The sequence below is a fragment of the Spea bombifrons genome, chromosome 7, assembly GCF_027358695.1.
Source record: "Spea bombifrons isolate aSpeBom1 chromosome 7, aSpeBom1.2.pri, whole genome shotgun sequence".
Taxonomy (NCBI): domain Eukaryota; kingdom Metazoa; phylum Chordata; class Amphibia; order Anura; family Pelobatidae; genus Spea; species Spea bombifrons.
The window spans coordinates 16,345,877-16,365,066 of NC_071093.1; the positions used below are offsets into that span (position 1 = coordinate 16,345,877).

The 19,190-nt window shown below is 41.1% G+C and overlaps 1 protein-coding gene across 2 annotated transcripts in view; it reads right to left on the bottom strand.

Annotated features, from left to right (window-relative positions):
- FAM117B (family with sequence similarity 117 member B) overlaps positions 1–15,828 on the bottom strand; it is a 32,264-nt gene extending 16,436 nt beyond the window's left edge. For both annotated transcript variants that reach the window (XM_053471133.1, XM_053471132.1), the window contains exons 1-4: positions 15,127–15,828; positions 4,859–5,004; positions 4,213–4,305; positions 2,386–2,499 (exon numbers count right to left, since the gene is read on the bottom strand). In XM_053471133.1, coding sequence (XP_053327108.1) covers positions 2,386–2,499; positions 4,213–4,305; positions 4,859–5,004; positions 15,127–15,715 — 942 coding nt within the window. In that variant the 5' untranslated portion in view covers positions 15,716–15,828. The remainder of the gene's footprint in view (positions 1–2,385; positions 2,500–4,212; positions 4,306–4,858; positions 5,005–15,126) is intronic.
- Between the last annotated feature and the right edge of the window lie 3,362 nt (positions 15,829–19,190).

Here is a 19,190-nt window from a genome sequence, read left to right on the forward strand (position 1 = left end):
GCGTCTAATTAAAATTTAGACGACTTATTAATTATGTCGCAAGACAAACACTCCCTAGAACGCCACTTTTATTGGACCACAAGTCTCCTTCGGGATCTGTGTTTCCTTATGAACTGGGACAAGTCTATCCTGATCCCGTCTCAAAAGTTGGAATTCCTAGGTTTCGTGATAGATTCGCTACAAACATCCCTTCACCTCCCGGTAGCCAAGGTCAGGACAATCAAGAAAGATCAGGAAGGTCCTCCGTCAACCACTGATTACGATTCATCATCTTGCACGGGTCATAGGCCTTCTGTTTGCCTCCATTCAGGCGATCTTTCCCGGCCCACTTCACTACCGTGATCTTCAATGTTTGAAGATTCGGTCTCTGCGACAGGGCATGTCATACGATCATGCCATTCCAGTGTATTGCAAGGATGCCGAGGAGCTTTCGTGGTGGCTTCAACACATAGATGGCTGGAATGGCAGGGCAATTTTCAGAACAGCCCCGGATTTAGTCATAGGCTCGGACGCCATCCTCCTGGGTTGGGGGCTTGATGCGGAGACCACTCCATAGGAGGGAAATGGTCGAGACAGGAACAGGACCTCCACATAAACTGCTTGGAACTGCCAGAGGGCGCATTCGCAGTTTCGCACAACAATCCTCAAAACGTTCCGTATTGCTACGTATGGGCAACGCGTCCGCAGTCAGGTACATCAATCACCTAGGCGGCACAAAGTCTCAAGACCTGACCCACCTCGCGTCGGAGGACTGGCATTTCAGCCTGGCCTCCAATATGGAACTCCCGTTTTCTGCGGGACCCGAGCGATTGGCGCTTACGTCAAGACGTTTTGGACGCTCCGCAGGCAACTCTCGATCTCCTGTAAGGAGCGTGGGCACCAGGTACCAGACAGGTTTATAGAGGTGCCTGGAAATACTGGGTTAATTGGCGCGTGGGACGACACGTGGATCCCGTATCTGCCTACCGTACCATCAATACATAACGGTCCGCATCTTGGCGGGACACGGAGTCGAGGGTACCCCGGTTGGTAAACACTCATTTGTCGTTTGTTAAAATGCATTAGACTTTCTCGGCCTCCTCGCCCTAGATATAATGCGGTCTGGGGCATTACCTTGTTGTTACATCTGTTTGCTCAGTGGCCACCTAATGACGAACTGTCCCTACGCCAATTATCGGCTAAGTTGATAGATGTTGTCTCATCTCACGCAAGAGGGTGTCGGATGTCAGGGCTTTAGATATCTCCAGTAGATCTTTTACCCCAGAAGGAGTCACATTTGATATCTCAAGGAGAGCCAAAACATCTATTACCTCAGTTTCTTATCCTTCTTTCCCACATAATTCACACCTGTGCCTGTTCTCATGTCTAAAAGAATACGGATCTAGAGCTAAAGATTTTCGAGACGTCTCTCGTCCCGACCCATTTCTGGCATTATGCAGACCTCATTTACCTGTTCAAACACCTTCACTAGCTAGATGGGTTAAGTGGGTTTTAACCGAGGCAGGGGTTGATACTATATTTGTGCCCCACTCTATCAGGAGTGCTATGGCCTCTAAGGCATTCTCCTCTGGTTGCAGACTTGAAGATTTACTTAAAGCAGCCGACTGGTCTAGGGATTGTACTTTTAAGGAATTTTATTTTAGACCTACTATTCATTTTATCTCTAATGTTATTGCTCATCTTTGAAGATGTATAATATGAGCCTCCATGACTTTATAAATTCTAAGATTTTACTAGTTACATGACGTAAGGTCATGATTTATAAAGACACGGAGGCGAGTATTATTCCCATCCGATGCATTGGGCTCGATTATGATTTATTATTTTATTTACCCTCCCACTGGTAAAATTTATGTTTATGAATGTTTATGACTAAAAATGTTATTATGGTTTACAAGACAGGGGTCTACATTTCTAAAGACATGATTTTTCCCATGTTGTTTTTCTGTTTTTCCTTTTTAGCTTGACAAGTATACGTCTGCTAAGAGAACGTTTGGATAAAGCCTCTGGCTATTTTGTTCGCAGATGATCATGTGGCGGTACTCCGTGTTCTGTTGGAGTTCCTTGGACGAACATTCCACGGCTGGATCTATGTTAATGACTGTTGGATATATTATCTGAGCCACGTCAAAGAAAAGAGGAGGAGTTTTGGGATGTACACTGTGATATCGAGAAGGGAGGATTGTTCTAGTTGTATCTGATGTTTTCTCTCTTTGCTGCTTAGGGATTAAAGAAAAGAGTTATGCATAATACTCGCCTGTGTCTTTATAAATCATGTCATGTAACTAGTAAAATCTTAGAATTATGTTGTCAGCTATATCAATGAATATCTTGTTTCCATACCATCAGTGCTCATACAACATATTTGCTCATGCATTTCCTCACCGGGCATTGGTTAATTGCAGAGTGGTTGCCATGAAATGGAGACTGTCTGTCTTTCTCCCGGTGGTGCCTGCTGCTATGTTTACTTCGCTGAAGTTGTTGACGTAGTTTTGCAATCTAGAAAATAAATAAGTTTAACATTGTAAATATTATAAAATTCAAAAGTAACATGCTATTACAGACAAGTATTGAGGTATTGACAATTTACATGGGTTGCATATAGACAATTTCGCAGGACATAGTCATAGTCGAAGTCTTTTCTTTAACCCCTTCAATCCAAGGGGTTTTTGGTACCTCAAATCCAGGAGCAATTTTGCCATTTTTGGCGGTATGTTGGTTCAGCGATTATTCCCCTTTCCTGCGAAGAGTGTACCCATGCAAACTATATATTGTTTTTTCAAGGCGAGAGAGGGCTTTCTTTTGATAGCATAGTTAAATAGTTAGCTAAGAGAAATTTAGTAAAAATGAGCGAACAGTAGAAAAAACATTTTTTTATATATATTTCCCCCTCTGAATCCTCACAAAATCAGGTAAAGCAACAAAAAATTCCCTCCAAATTTATCAATTCAGGTGTCCTGATTTCAGAAATACCTAATTTATATAGAATTTCTATTTTTCCCCAGCACTTATAAGGAACATACTATAAGGTGTACATTATTCTTTACAAGGCCGTAGAATTTTTACACTAGGTATGATGGGATCGCAACTCTAATTTTAAACAAATAAACCAGAAATACCAAACACTGTCAAAGGTGGCCACAGAAATTATTTCCTGCGCTTTTTTCCACCAACACTTCTGTGTTGCTTAGATTTTTTTGCACAGGGTATGTGTTACGGCAGAGAAACCAAAATAGTTTAGCTTCATCTCCTGATAACAGAAATACCCCACCTATTTATTTATTTTTCTTTCTTTCTAGCGGGCCATATCCATCCCTTACATATAGTACCCTATAAAGGTAGTATTTTTTTTTTATACTTATGGCGTAATGGGTTTGGGGGTTGTGAACGGGGGCAGGAGGGGGTTATACCTTTTCTTTGTTGTGTTAGGGCAATAGGATGTAAGGTTTTTTTAATTTTTTTTTGCAAAAACAAATTTGCATGGTTATCAGTGCAGTATGGTTAGAGGTCCTCTTAGGGACCACTTGAACATGTTAGTAATTCCAGTGATGTCACAATGACATCACTTAGCTCCCTTTATTTTTTTTTTTTTATTATTATTAATTGTATTTTAGGGATTTCTTTTCATTGTCAAACAAAATCACTAACACTTTTTTTCTTGTTTTGTTTTTCAGCTTGTGGGAAGAGTGAGAAACATGGTTTCCTTCCTGCCCCGATCACACTGTGATCTCTATGCAAGTCGCCATACACAGCCTGATCTCCCAAGAAGGTCAGGACGTACCGGTACGTCTATAAGGTTTTCTTGAGATATGTTTTATGGACATACCAATACTCCAATAGGGGACTAAAGGGGTTAATTCAACTCTATCAGTACCGCAAGCTCTGCAGAGAGTTTCTGTATAAAACACTCATCAGAGTAGCTTGACATACTCTCTTTTACATTGACAACATTGGCACCATCCAGGCCTGCAGATAAAAGGAGGTTTATGGAAACAAAATTATATAAGGTTTTTGTTAATACTAACCTACAATTAGACTTTTCCCCCAATGAGACTCCCCCTTTGAGCATAACTACTAATCAACCAATAAATTTACTTAATATAGATGTCCTAATCAGCAAGCACTTCTTTAACATATAGTATTGTTTTTACCACATTGTTAAGATGAATGCAATGCCAATACTGACTATTTACATCACAGCAGATGCCTAACCTCTTTCAGTTGCTCTGTGCTGCCCCAAGATGCAGAACGCTTATGTGAGCTTTTCTTCTTTTCAGCATACTCCTCGGCCCAAGCGCTCTCAGTCTGTATTTGTAAAAGAAAAAAAGACTCATGGTCAGACTGGATATGCAGTATTTAGTCAGTGAAAGTTGTATAGTGACAAAATGGACAAAGGCCATGGTATGTACTAGCTAGTTAAGGAGCCAAAGGCTGTTTTGACCAACTTTATTTAAAGTCATTACATAAAAAACCTCAACTGAATCACAAAAGTGTTATTTACATAAACGTTTCATTTAAATTCAACATGTTATTCCTCTACATTAGCTAGTATTAAATGTTTTTTTTATGGATAGGATTTATTTTGCATGCAGAGACACAAGGGGTTTTACATCAAATGGATTCAATTACAAATTTAAAATTTTTAAGGAAAGTGTTAAAATGATTATGGAAATCAGCATTGCCTTTTGTCAGACCAATACACTACACAGGAGTAAAACGCTTTCAATTCTTGTCTTTTCACATCGGAGCATATTAATTACTAACAAAATGCATGTGTGTTGTAACAGTTAAAAGTGTATATGGCTTGTGTAGAATGTAATGCACATTTGTCAATATTAAGAAAAACCTGTCCACCTACTTGAGTGGATTGGTCTTTCATACAAGGTGCCACTTGTCCAAGTTCACGAGGCCACTGTCCAGAAAGATATGGAGCTGCAAGTGCATCCAATGAAGTTCTTAGAATTAAACTGGAAGGACTTGAAGAAGGAGGCTGTGGTTTATCACCTGGTTAAAAGAACCAAACTTTGTATAGCTTAATCATACATACAAAAGAACCTGTGCAATAAAAAGCACATTAGAACAGAATCACTTAAACTTGTGTATATACAATAGGGTCCAAAAGCCTGTGTCCGCTACCACAACGTGAATTTCAGCATTTATAAAAAACGATTTCATTTGATAAAGTATACAAAGATTTTTAAATGGGGCTGAGGTCCAATGAATAAGTTGATTATGTTGGGAAAGATATGCTCTTCCTTGGACTTCAGATACATCTGGCACAGCTGATTTTAAGATTGTTGTGCATCTTTAAGCCAGAAACGATAGCATATGCCTCTGCAGAACAAAACGACCCTGATTATAAGATGATGACCACACAAAATTTGAATATTAATTTAGGAAAAAAAGAAAAAGCCTAAACATAAGATTACCATGCAGGAAAAAAAAGTTTTACTAACAAATAATTCACATGTAAACTATTTTTTTTACTATTTTCTACCCCCCCCCCCCGACATGCCTCCGTGCTCCAGACTCCCTGGTGTCTAGTAGCCGGTGCGCTGTTGGGGGTCTGGATGTTTGTCTTACAATTTGACCTCTATTCGAGGTTGGATTATAAAACGACCTTGAATATAAGACAAGGGGTATTTTTCCTAGAGTATTTGCTCAGAAAAAGACCTTGTCTTATATTTGTGCAGAACAAGTGAGACTTGTGTGGTTGATTTTGTGCAAGTCTTCAACTCCGGAAGAGGCAAAGAATCCCCAAACCTAAATATTTAACTGCAGCCATTTACTCACATGAACTAAAAAGTCAAATTTTGTTTCATACGTAAACAGGATGTTTTTCCAGTCATCCGATGTGAAATTCTGTACAGATTGGCCCATGCTTAATGTTTAGACTTTTATCCCCCCAGGAAAAATGTGCTTTAGAGACAGCTACTTTCTTACAGAGGCTGTCAGTTGTCTTTTCTTACAGTGGTTGTAGATTGCAGTTACTACTTTCCAGTACCTCCCTGCAGTCACACCGACGATTGGCCCGCCCTTTTCAGACTCACTGGCGATTGGCCCCGCCCCTTTCCTTATAGTGTCCACACTGCTCAGCAACTCATCTAACAGTAAGTATAAGATGAATATTTGGGCTGAAGAAAGTTAGGGGAGGTGGGGGTTAATTTAGGGGCAGTTATGGTTAATGGGGTCTTTAGGGTTAACTTAGGGGCAGTTATGGGTAACAGGGCCTTTAGGTTAAATTTAGGGGCAGTTATGGTTAACAGGGCCTTTAGGTTTAATTTGGGGGCAGTTATGGTTGATGGGAGTGATGAGGATGATGAGTAGGAATTTTATGATAATGCATTATTTTCAAATTTCAGGCCCCAAAATTAAGGTGCATCTTATGCATGAGGAAATACAGTATTTGAACCCCTTGGAATTAACCAGCATTAATGTATACATTTGTTTTAAAATATGATGTTCATCTAATTACAACAATGAACAAACACAATCAATAAAACTGGACTAGAGGTGTGTTTAGAACTACTTTGACATTAGCAAATTCACAATGTTTGAGGTTTGTTTTTTATTTTCAAGACGCTTAAGGTCACGTGAAACATGGCTCACAAAAAAAAAAAAAAAATCAGAAGACCTACAATCAAGAATTGCTGATTTGCATAAAGCTGGAAATGGTTATAAAACAATCTGAAAGATTTTACATATAGCACAAACAGTGGGGGGCAGATCTAGGACTGCTCACAGTTGGTGGCAGAGGGCTTGAGGTGGGAAAACAAAGGGAAGGGTTAATATGGCTGTAAGAGGCCAGAGCGGGAGGGGATCAGGAAAATAACATACATTTGAAAATTTAAAACACCAGCATTTGGTCAGAAAGACAATGTCCCCAAAATACATATTTGGTACATACACAGAAAAAAAACTGCATTAAGACAAAATATTAAATTAATGGGGAATGCCTCTGCCACCTTCTGGGCTCACTTTTGAACACAATTTACTTCAAGCAGCATCTTAGCGTTTACTAAGAGATGCAGACTAGATTTGGCATTCCACGAACACCAGCATTACTATGCCTACACATGATATGGGCTTTAATTCCAACAAACATGGCATCAGGGTAAGGATGGCGATAGGGCAACACCGGTATGGCAAAGGCCAGGCACTGACAGAAAGCAACATGGCATATGGGACGGATTTTACCCAAAATTGGACCAATTTTATATATTGATTCCTTAGAGTAGGGGAGGTGATAGAGCAGTAGAGCAATGGGTAGACAGATGTTAACAATCACACCACACTGTTTCGATATTGAAAGCTGGGTAACCTAGCTTGGGCAGATCGAGAGAGCTAAATCAAGATTCCATTTTCATGCAAATGAAAAATAGCAAGGCATGGAGAATCCACATGACCTCTTCTCTATCCAAGTGGTAGCATCATATTTCTAATCACTTTGCCACACACAAAAACATATTTGTGTAAACAAGATGTTCTTCCATATTTAAAGATTGAAAATTGGATATGTTAAAGCCTCTAGCAATTTTTCAAATTCTTGTACCTTGAAAATATATTTTGTTTAAAAATATGTAAAGTTTCTGAATTTAGCAATTTGAGCCCTCTAAGTCAGGATTTGCTTTAGGTGTCCTAGGACATATTTCGCATATTAACATTGCTTTGACTGCTATGCATAAAAATAGATCAGCTACATAAATAATGCCAAAATTGGGTTTCTCCCACAAAGCAACCAGCACAATGCAGCTGTAAACAAATAGCCCCATACTGAAAAATGTTTTAGTAGGATATTCTATATTCTAAGCTTACCAAGCCTCAGCCATTACTCTCAAACCAGCTAGTAAGATGCAACAGGCCAAAGACAACCTTATAATGTTAGATAAAACCAGGACACATGAACCTTAGAGGTTTTCCATGCATGCAAAGTAGCAAAGTCAACAGGACAGAAAATAAAAATCAGCCAGGCCATTTTCAAGGACCACAGCATAGTGTTCAGACTGGTATGAGGGCAACACCACCAATGCTTAGTTTGCACAGTGTCTTCTAGAATCAGTTAAGTAACCATTGTTTCCAGATCAGTTTCAAAGCAGGTCAACCTATAGATTAAATTATTTTTTAAATGACAAGAAATACTATCCAGGAGACCGCCATTTCTACATTCTGCTTTTATTTTATTTTTTTATATACCGGTATCTTCTACAGATAACATTACAAAATGAGATCTGAATTATGGGTATTAATTTTGCAAGGTCAGGTTTCTTTGAAAAAGAGCATGGGTTAGGAGAAGCCAATTAATTTCATGTCAATTAATGCTTTTACAGACCAACAACCTACTACAGATAGTGGGCAGCAAAACACAGAAATACCAGATGAATAATATCGCACTGAGCTCCAGCCTAATGGATACCCTGGAACTGACTGCTCCACCAAGCAACTGTGACTAACGTAACCCACTGGGAAATTGTAGCTTGAAAAGCAAAGCCAAGATGCTATTAAGTCGTTAAAACCTTTAAAATAACTTAGCTTCCTCAAAAATTTGAGGGCAGCTTGCACTTTAAAAGTTACAAACTGTTTTCTCGGTATGACCTTTACTGTCCCTTTGCAGTGATCCAATTACAGTCACTTTCTACTCCTGCTCACCAGGATGGTACACAGACAGCCTGCTGTCAGCAGGACAGCTACGGAAAATATGAAGTACCGTCATATACACCTAATTTTCCGGAAATGTTAACGGCAGAAAGCAACTTTAGCTTCTATCAGAGGAGTTATTTTAGAAAAGATTACCAACGCATTAAAGATGGCCTAAATCCCAACAGCTACATTCAATGCAACTTACAGCACACTTCATATGATACACCCACAGCAGTATTTATTGAAGGACACTTATAACAGTGGTATTATAGGATGGCTTAGGTAAAAATTAGTAGGTGGAACACCACTTTCAACTACTAACTTAATTTTCCTGGCATGCAAAGTCCATGATAAACAATGCAACAGCATAGCAGGGCTTTCCTTTATAGAAATCAGAAATTATTGGCATGGCATTAGTTACAGGCATTGTCATGTAAGAAGCCTCAGAAGCCTGCCTGTCTTAACATTTTTTAGTGCCAAAGGGAAAGGGTGGGTAAAGGGCTATTTTGCATTGTGTAGCAACACCCTTACACTCCAAGACTAAAACGTTTATAAAATATGTTTTGAAGTAAAAGGCTAAACAAATTAGCAATGCTCATTTTTTTTTATTAAACTTTAACAGGCATGCAAGGCAGCTGCCAAGGAAATAAACAGGATAAAGGACATATTTGCTGTGGCATAAAGTCCCCAATATCCGATTAAGAAAGCAAAAATATTAAGCACTTGAGTTACACTAAATGGACAGAAGTATTGGAACACCTGACCACTGCACCAACAGGGACTGTTTTGACATCACATTCTAAATACATAGACAATATGTAGTTAGTCCCCCCCATTGCAACTATAACACAATAGGCTTTCCACAACATTTTGGAGTGTTTCTGTAGGAATGTTTCTCCATCCAGTAGTGTGGTGGAGCTCCAACCAGTAGCAACTCTAGGAACAATATATAGGGGGGCATATAAGATACCACAGTCAAAACGGGGGGGGGGGGTTGGACTAATAAGTATCGGGTAGCAGCAGAGCTTGTCTGCAAGCATCGCACAGACACCCACCAGCTGCCAGGGAGGAGGATCCAGGTCCAGATAACCTCCGCTGCTGCTGGCCGGTACTTCCGCCGGGGCTTCTATGGTGGACCACCGGAAGGTCACGGGCAGTAGCGGAGGTTATCTGCGTGCAGAGTTATAGCATGCAGTTTCTGGGGCATGCTGTTCAGTGCGGTCTAACAGTTTCACGCATCGCTTTTCGAGGTCCCATTCTTCAGTAATTAAAATCAGTTCAAATCGGTAAATCAAAAGTTTATCTGGGATATCCAGCTGCCTGAAACTCTGGATGTCCTCCTACCGCCACATTACCAAAGTTGTGGATACCATTGAAGAGCCCTTTATCAGTCATCCACCAACTTGGACATTCTTTCCTTCCGGGGCTGCTCTCCCAGGAACTAGGCACCCCAGGGTATTTCAAATACACATTGTACTTGAGGTATGAATTTACAGCTCCTGGTACTCACTATGTCACTGCCAAACGACACCCAATATGTGTTAAGCAATCTCTTAAGTACAGCGATACCATCCTGCAGTGTCAACCAGCAAAGGGAGCTCTGTTCTCAGAAGGGTCTGGACAGACTGGTTGAGCTTTAGTAGGTGATCGTTGATTGAAGCTTCTTTTAGCTTTCTATATGGTGAATATGATTGCTCCTAGGAATGGTCTAAAGTGGCCCTTACATTTTTTGTGGTTTTTCTGAATGCTTTAATGTGGAGGCATTGGAGCAACACCAGCAATCATGATTGCGTTCTACACTTGTTTAACCTCATGACATGCCAACTGAAGAGGCATTTCCGTGACGTATGGACTAATAATCCCATAATTAATTAATTTGAACACTACTACTGTTAGTTTTTCGTTTGTTCTCACAAGATTGTGTAACTACTGGCAAATACTCCGAAGCATTGAAGGCATTTATAAAAACAGGTTAATTGGATGACACAGCAATCAAGCAATAAAATACTAGGTGAGAAACTTAGTTGCTTTGCTTTCAAATGTCAAAAACTAGCCGAGAATCAGCTATTTGTAAAATGAATTTCAACCATGGGTATACAAAAAAACCAAACAAACAAAAAAAATAAAAAACACATGCACAGATAAGGATGTTCCATAATACAGAGTTTTATTTACAAAAGAGGTGTACACAATGCGCCTGTGTATAAAAGCAAAATAGGCATTTATTAATATGACAGATAAAAACAAAGAGATTCTATCCAGACTAAACCGTTTTCTCTATGCAGAGATGGGTTTAAGGACTTGGGAGTAGGGATCTGGCCGACCCATTGTTTTTAAATGGTAAGGTATTGTATGCGCTTCTTTCATATAAATAAATCCTGCGTCTCTGTTGCTCTATTCCAGAATGAAGATTGATGTGACATCTCATATCTGATACAGAAACCTGAGAGGTCTGATCAAAAGCACTGGATATAGTGATTGCAATACATATTTTATTTATATATGCTTGTTTTGATATAGACTGTACTGCACTATGCATGTTATTCTGTTTTTTTTCCTTTAAAAGGTCCTGTTTTTACTGTTCTTTATTGAGCATATTTTTAGGACTCATCTTCACTAATTCTTATTTATATACTGTATTTGCTCGATTATAATATGACCCCCCACAATCTGAATATTAAATTATGAAAAAAAGAAAAAGCCTGACTATGAGACGACCCTATAGGAAAAAAGTTTTACCAGTAAATGTTAATTCATGTAAGCTATGATTGAGAAAAATATATATTTTTTTTTATTTCTTTTTTTCCAGCCTGCCCCCCCAGTTATGCACATCTGTCCCCAGGCTTGCCACTCTGCCCCAGAAATGCCTTATACCCCCCTATATGCCACTGTGCCCCATTATATGCCTTTTAACCCTCTAAATACCACTGTGCCCCATGATATGCTTTTTGACCCCCTATATGCCACTCTGCCTCCAGAATTGCCTTATACTCTATATGCATTTAGAGGGTTAAAAGGCATATTATGGGGCAGAGTGGCATATAGGGAGGTATAAGGCAATTCAGGAGGCAGAATGGCGTATAGAGGGATAAAAGGCATTTCTGGAGGCAGAGTGGCATTAAGGGGGTTAAAAGGCATTTCATAGAGCACTTTGCCTACAGAAATGCCTTATGCTCCCCAATTAACACCCTCCAAACTTACCAGTGCTTCTGAGTCCCCAGTGCGTAGTCCGGACAGCGTGTAGAGCTCTACGCGATTTGCATTGACAACTTACGCTGCAGCCGGAAGGAGGTGTGGTTAGCAGCGGGGAACTCTGATCTCTGACAGCCGGGGAAGGTCTGCGCGATGGACGCAGACAACCCCCGCTGCTAACCGCACCTCCTCCCTTGTCTACGTGAATCACGTATAGCTCTACATGCTGCCCGGACTACGCACGGGGGACTCAGAAGCACCGGTAAGTGTGTGTGTGTGTGTGTGGGGGGGGGGCGCCTAACACAGGATGATCCAGGTCCCCTGCATCACTGCGGGGGATCTGGATCTCAGTCTCATAGTCAGACCTATTTGAGGTCTGATTATAAGACGACCCCGATTATAAGAGCAGTTGCTCTGGAAAAAACCTTGTCTTAAAATCGAGCAAATACAGTAATTAGTACCAAGACAGACTTGTTTCTTGTAAAATGGTTTTATTTACTTAATATGCAAAAATAATGTAATACAACTGTAGACCGAGAAAAAAAAATACAGAACCCCCCCCATAAGCTTTGCACTTATAACCAATTATATATCCCTATACATTCTTTTCTAAAAAAATAGTTTATTCAAATCTGACTTCAAAGTAGAGACATACAGTTAATTTATGGTAGGAAAATTAAATCTTAAATTATGTATAAATACATAACCTATGATAATATTTTACTGCATATGGCAGCAGCTGGCATTTAACAAAATGTTGCCAAGTTTGTCTACATTTATTTCAAGGTCATTTTTCATTTAATGAAGTCCCTGAGGGCATGGGCAAGATGAGAAGTTTGGTTTTGGAGAGATTGCATTTTAGGAAACTTGCAGACATCCAGTTCAGAGAAAGAGGCGAAGCCGTCAGTTACACTATCTAAGACAGAAGGAGAGAGATGAGGAGAGAATAGGTAGATATTGGTGCCATTGGTATTCAGGTGGTTGAGATTAGTTTTGCAAGTGAGGTAGAGTAAAAGTGAGAACAGAAGGGGTCCTAGAACTGAGCCTTGGGGTTTCTTGACAGAGGGGAAGGGTAGGGGAAGGGTTTACTGGAGAGCAAGAAGTTAAAGGAATTATTAGAAAAGGTAGGATGTGAACCAAGAGAGAGGAGTGTGTCACAGAGACCAAGATCATAAAGATTTATTTTTCTTAGGAGAAAAGAGTGATCCACATTACCAAAAGCAGCAGAAAGTTTCAGTAGGATTAGCAATGTAATGACCCTTGGATATAGAAGTAAGCAGGTCATTCGTAATTTCAGTAAGAGCTGTTTCAGTAGAACATTGAGAACGGAATCCAGATTGAAGAGGGTCAAGGAATTGAAGTCAAGAATTTAGATGTAAACAATTCTTACAAGTAGCTTTGAGGCTAGAGGAGGTAGAGAGATTGGACAGTAGTTGAACAAATCAGTTGTGCCCAAGGAGGACTTTTTCAAGTATATAGCAAAGTCAGAGACATTAGGGTTAGTGAAAGGAGTAGTTATGAGAGGGTGAAGAAGGGAATAGAAAGTACTGGAGAGGTTTAGGGTTGTGAGACAGGGAGGAGATAAGGGAGGTAAAGTAGGTTTCCTTAACATGAGCAGAGTAGTAGGAACGAAGCATACATTTGTAGTGTAGGAAGTCAGATATAAAATAAGACTTCCGGAAACTATGTTCAGATGCACAGGAGTAATGCCAAAGATGTTGGGCTACTGTTGTGTGTCACTGTCGGAAACGTAAGCGGCATGAAGAGCAAGTGTGAAGGGCTACATCCTCAAGAGCAGATGAGGGTGGAGTCAGAGACCAGTAGCAAGGCATGACATGTTTGAGATGGGAGAAAGAGTAAATCAGATGAGAATTTCTTAATCTTAGGTCTCTGGTTAGGCGAGGTGATTTGGAGAATAGAGAAGGAGTAGGAGGGAAAGTAAGAGAGCAGGATAAGAAGTGTTGGTCAGAGAGGTTAGTGATGAAAAATCTCATCTGCCACTTGACTGCCAGTCTTTCAATATGACCAAATCTCCTTGCAGGGAAGTAATGACTGGTTCAGACTGTATTACACCTTACCTAATTTTGTGTAATCGGCAAACATTTACAAATGCAAATGGCCACTTTCAATTTCAATACCCACTGCAAGATCATTAACAAAGATATTTAATAACAGCAGGCCTAGAGCAGAACCCTGATGAACTCTGCTTAATACCGTAGTTTTGCCCAATTGGGGAGTTTTCAAAGTGCAAAAGCAACTTTTTATGCAGCTCTGTATCAAATGATTTTGCATTATCCAAATCAGCGGCCGAAGGACACTGATCTACATTTTACTCACCTCCTCTCAGAAAGCAATTAAGTTACTGACACAATCTGTCTGTTCGGTTCTTCATAAAACTATGTTGACTCTTACTAATATGTTATGTTAGTGGACACATTTATACCTGAATGCTATCACTTTGTTTCATTGTATGTTCAATAATAAACATGGCCCCCTAACTTACACCTTAGTGGACATTGAGTATCTGACAACTGGCACGTACCAGTCGTAACGTCTAGTTAGGTGGAAATATAATGGCACATAACACATTACTTATGAATCATAGGTTTAACATTACATACTATGAAATTCCAGGCACTTACTAAGCTAATTCAGCACAAGGTCATAAGGCCATAGTTCCCAAACTATGGTCAGCATAATTGTCCAGATTGATTGGTTTGTGCAACCCTTATTCTGCCTGAAAACGACACAGGTTCCATGACACAAAATTACCCGAAAGAAACCACATTTAAGGTACATTTTGAAGAAAAAAAATGGACTAGACTTCAGCACATGCTAGATTGTGACATGACTAAACTGGAACTGGTTTTAGTCTATCACAGTAATACCGCAAACATGTAAATGTAAAATTGATGACTACAAATATCAGTGGTATCAAGCTTAATAATTACGGACTTTCTCCACGCAGCAATACTATTAAAAACATACTAGATATTTTAAGACCGGCACATGTGAAATGTAATAATTGCCTATAAATTACATGCGGGGTATTATGATAGCCACGGCTGGAAAACTTAAGATGGATAAGCATGGCATGTATTTTTTCCGGTGGCATCCAGCCTTTTCCTCTATTCTATACTGATCTGTATGAATGCATGAAACAAATCAAGGCGGTTTCCTTCACTCCTCAGACTAGTACAGAAATGTTTACAACCATTCCTGACACCACATACCGATCAGTTCACTGATTTACACCAACAGTTATGTTAGCTATTCCGGTCACTAGTGAACGGTTACCTTTGGGAGAGCTGGGGCTTTTCGTCTCTGGTGAGCTCCTCTGCTGCCAGCCGCATCTGCCCACAGACGACAGAGCCACAGGAGACGGGGAGGAGGAGGATGAAGCTGGGGGGCCACCAACCATAGAGGAGTCAGCTCCTGGGCTTGGGAGTCCTGGAGATGTGGAGGTGGGGGAGCCAACACCCTGCTGGTGGTGATGGTTATTGTGATGATGTTGGTGGTGGGAGTGATGGTGGTGATGATGATGGTGGTGGTGATGGTGATGACGATGTCCACGAGTGGGCGACGACCCAGTTTGAGTGGACACTGTGGGGCTTCCGCGGCAGCTGGTCATCGCTGGCGGTGATTCCACTCCATTCCCGTTCCCCCCATTGCCTCTTGAGGGACTGGTGGTCCGAGGCGAATTGCGATGTGAGGCCCCATTGTTGTTATTGTTATTGACCCGTGTTGGGCTGCAGTGTTGTTTCAGTTGGAAAGGCACCGTTGCCCTCATCGGCTGCAAACGGCTGCCGCTTGCTCCACCCGCCACATTACCCGGGTTTACCGGAGGCGTAGGGGAGCCGTTTCTTCTCACACGCTGCTGGGACATCCTTTCCGGTCCTTGTTCCACGATCGTCGCCAAAAATTACACAAAATAAATGGCTAACCCCATCGAGGATTATAATAGAAACAAACCGGTATCGACAATTTACGCGAGGAGAAAAACCGCGCGGGCACAAACGGAACCTACGCTAGCACTGCACCTGTGGCGCGCGCGGCATCTGAGACTCGAGACAACACAACACCCTGTGCGACAGTAACCCACCCACCGCCACTTTCCAGCTACACACATTGGGGTGGAGGGAATAATCCAATAGCCGCATTACTTTCCGCAAAGCAGCGATAGCTGGTTGGTCAGATGCCGTCTCCGAGTCGCCTGACGACCAATCAGCTCCTGCATTTATTTGCCTCAAGGAAGAGAGGGCGTTAGAGATAGAGAGTGGGCGGGAAGCAGCGTTCTTCCCTGTCACTAGCAACAGAGTGCCATCCAGTCACCTGCTATAGGTTTTCGCTCACTGGACCGGGGGCAGGACCAGCCGGCAGTAGCTATTTCGTCACGGCTGTAGTAACAAGAGAATGCCTGTAACATCAGTATGCAGAAGGGGGCTGTCTAGTATAACAGCTGTGTGAATTAGCTTTTGAAGTCTTATGTATTGAAATAACAAGGTCAATAAGATTGTAAAATAATAATATAAGTAATACGTTATTTTTTCAAAGAAACGTTTTAATGAATATCTAGTAGTTTTTTATATTTACAAAATGACACACAATATGGATGCATCCCATACCACACCTTAAAAACAAAGCAGAAATTCAGCTTTAATGGATTAGGTAAATACTGTGTGTAGCAACATGTCACATGTTGTGAAAGAACCTCCTATTTCATCCTTCACATCTGTCTGCTACTGTTTTATCTGGAAGAAAGTCTAAACAAAACCTGTATCAATTGGACACCTTTGTAATTTTACGTTACACAGTGAATCATTCCTTCCTGACACCAACAAGGCATCCAGATTTGATATTTTATGGATTTGTGTTTACACCAGTTCTGTAACCGGACATAACTGTATTGTTTGAAATAGAGCAGTCTGCAGTAATTGTCAATTAGTGGTAGGGGCAAATGGGTAGAAATATAGAGGAGAAGAAGACAGAGGCAAAGGTGGACACATTCGGTCTGAGGTGAGTCGAAACCAAAAAGGGAGGGAAACAGACGGTCCAACGAAGATTGTGGGAGGGAGAAGCGCTCTTTAAATACCCATCCCCTCCCACAACTACAGGCTATTTTATAATATGAAATAATTGATTCTTGGTGTATTGACTTATTGATGAAGCATAAATGGATTGCAGTCCAGGGACATATGGTTTTCATCAGCCAATCAGGTTGATATATAAATATGAACAAAATATATTACAGGTCTACAATGGTTTTCTATTTTTATTGCTAACACTGAATACATGATCTTGTCGCACGGATCTGTATTGCAGTCAAGCAAAAAATCATATAGACTGTCTGGATATGCTACAGTGGGATATGTTAACTCATGAAATTTTGATTATTTAATCAATAATCTGATTTCAATTGTTTTGCACTAGAGAATTATTGAATACTAAAATGTATACGGGTAAGGTTGCAAGACAGTTATGACTGATGTAATGTAAGAAAATAATAACAAATGGTCAGAATACCTCAGAAAGTCTTGCAAATCCTGCCACCGGATCAGATTAAAAAATCATCTGCGTTATACACGTCCACTGGCAGAAATACGCAAGCCTGTGAGTCAATCCATCATAGTGGACGGGTAAAAGAGGTCAGGCTATCGACCTTACTAGCTCTGGACACAGCCACTGACGTGGCACGTCTTGCATCTTACGTCATACAACTCATTGCTGGCGTCTAATACTATTTTCTCTTGCAAATCGATGGCTCAGATTTGATGAAAAGTTATTTCTACTTTTTCAACACTCCAGAGTAAACTGGTTTTCATATCAGCTTTGCTGATTTTTTTAGCTGATTTTGGCCAGGTGGTTTTGTTCATAACCCTTTTTTTCTTAGATTTGGATTGAGGTTTCCTGGGCTCAGAGACATGTTCAAAAATCCACTCAGGGTAATACTGAGTAGAGGTGAAAATCCCAGGGCTTTGCATCTGACAATAGCCCAAGACCCAAATAGTTATGCCAACCACAGTATTCAACTTAGGTTTGCTGCTTTTGCACATCAAAGGTCCTCCACTGTCACCTTGTGTGAATCAAAGAAAAGCTAGCATTCCTTGATAAAGACTTTCAATTGCTGCAATGTCTCAACCAGGCCATAATTACCCTCTCTTTATCCCCCCATTCTCACTATCTACCCTCTCCCTACCCCCCATTCTCACTATCTACCCTCTCCCTACCCCCCATGCTCACTATCTACCCTTTCCCTACCCCCCCATTCTCACTATCTACCCTCTCCCTACCCCCCTATTCTCACTATCTACTCTCTCCCTACCTCCCATTCTCACTATCTACCCTCTCCCTACCCCCCCATTCTCACCAACCTCTCCCTACCCCCCTTTGTAGGTCACTTACCATGCAGTCCTGTGGTGGGGGCGTGAGGCCTCTGTCTCGCTGCTCTGCCGCGGTGTGCGCGGCTTCACTGCTGAAGCGCAGCATGAAGCCCAGGCACCCGAGACAGACGCCTCACCCTCCCACCACTGCAGGCAGGGCAGCGCTAAGCAGCGGAAGGGAGCAGAGGAGACAGAAGGGCGCTGAGCGGTGGCTGAAAACGACCGCTCGGCACCCCTTGGGCCCCCCTGACTGGCAGAACTCCAAGGCCCAGTCGCAGTCGCGACCCCTGCGACCAATGTTCCCTCTAATTTTTCTTAGATGGTGTGCGCAGAAAATTTCTCTTGTGTAAAATTTTTCCCAGAGCCAAAATGTTGTGCGCACAATATGCTTCTGCAAATGTTACATTTAAATTGTTATTGTATATTTATGGTACAGCTCGCTCATGGTTAATAACACTACATTATAGTGTGATAATGTAGTATAAGTTACACAACAGTATTACTTACTGTAATGTTTTTTTAAAGGTGAAATTCTCACTGCATAAGTAAATTATGAGCGAATCACGAGCGAAGGCTCCATTGGGAAAAACTGTTGTCCGCAGGGGCGTACCAAGAGTATTTGGCACCTGGGGCGGATCCTCTACGTGGGACCCCCCCCCACACACACACACACACTTTAAAACTGCATAGCTTCTATCTTTAGGCAAACATTGACAGGGGTACAGCATAACTGTTATCATTATTTACTATGGCAGACATTGACGGTGGTACAACATAACACCTATCACTATATACTGAGGCAGACATTGACGGTGTTACAGCATAACTGCTATCATTATATACTGAGGCAAACATTGACGGTGGTACAGCATAACTGCTAACATTATATAGTGAGGCAAACATTGACAGTGGTACAGCAGAACATCTATCACTATATACTGAGGCATTGTCACGCGCGCCGCGGTCCCTACCTCTGACGCC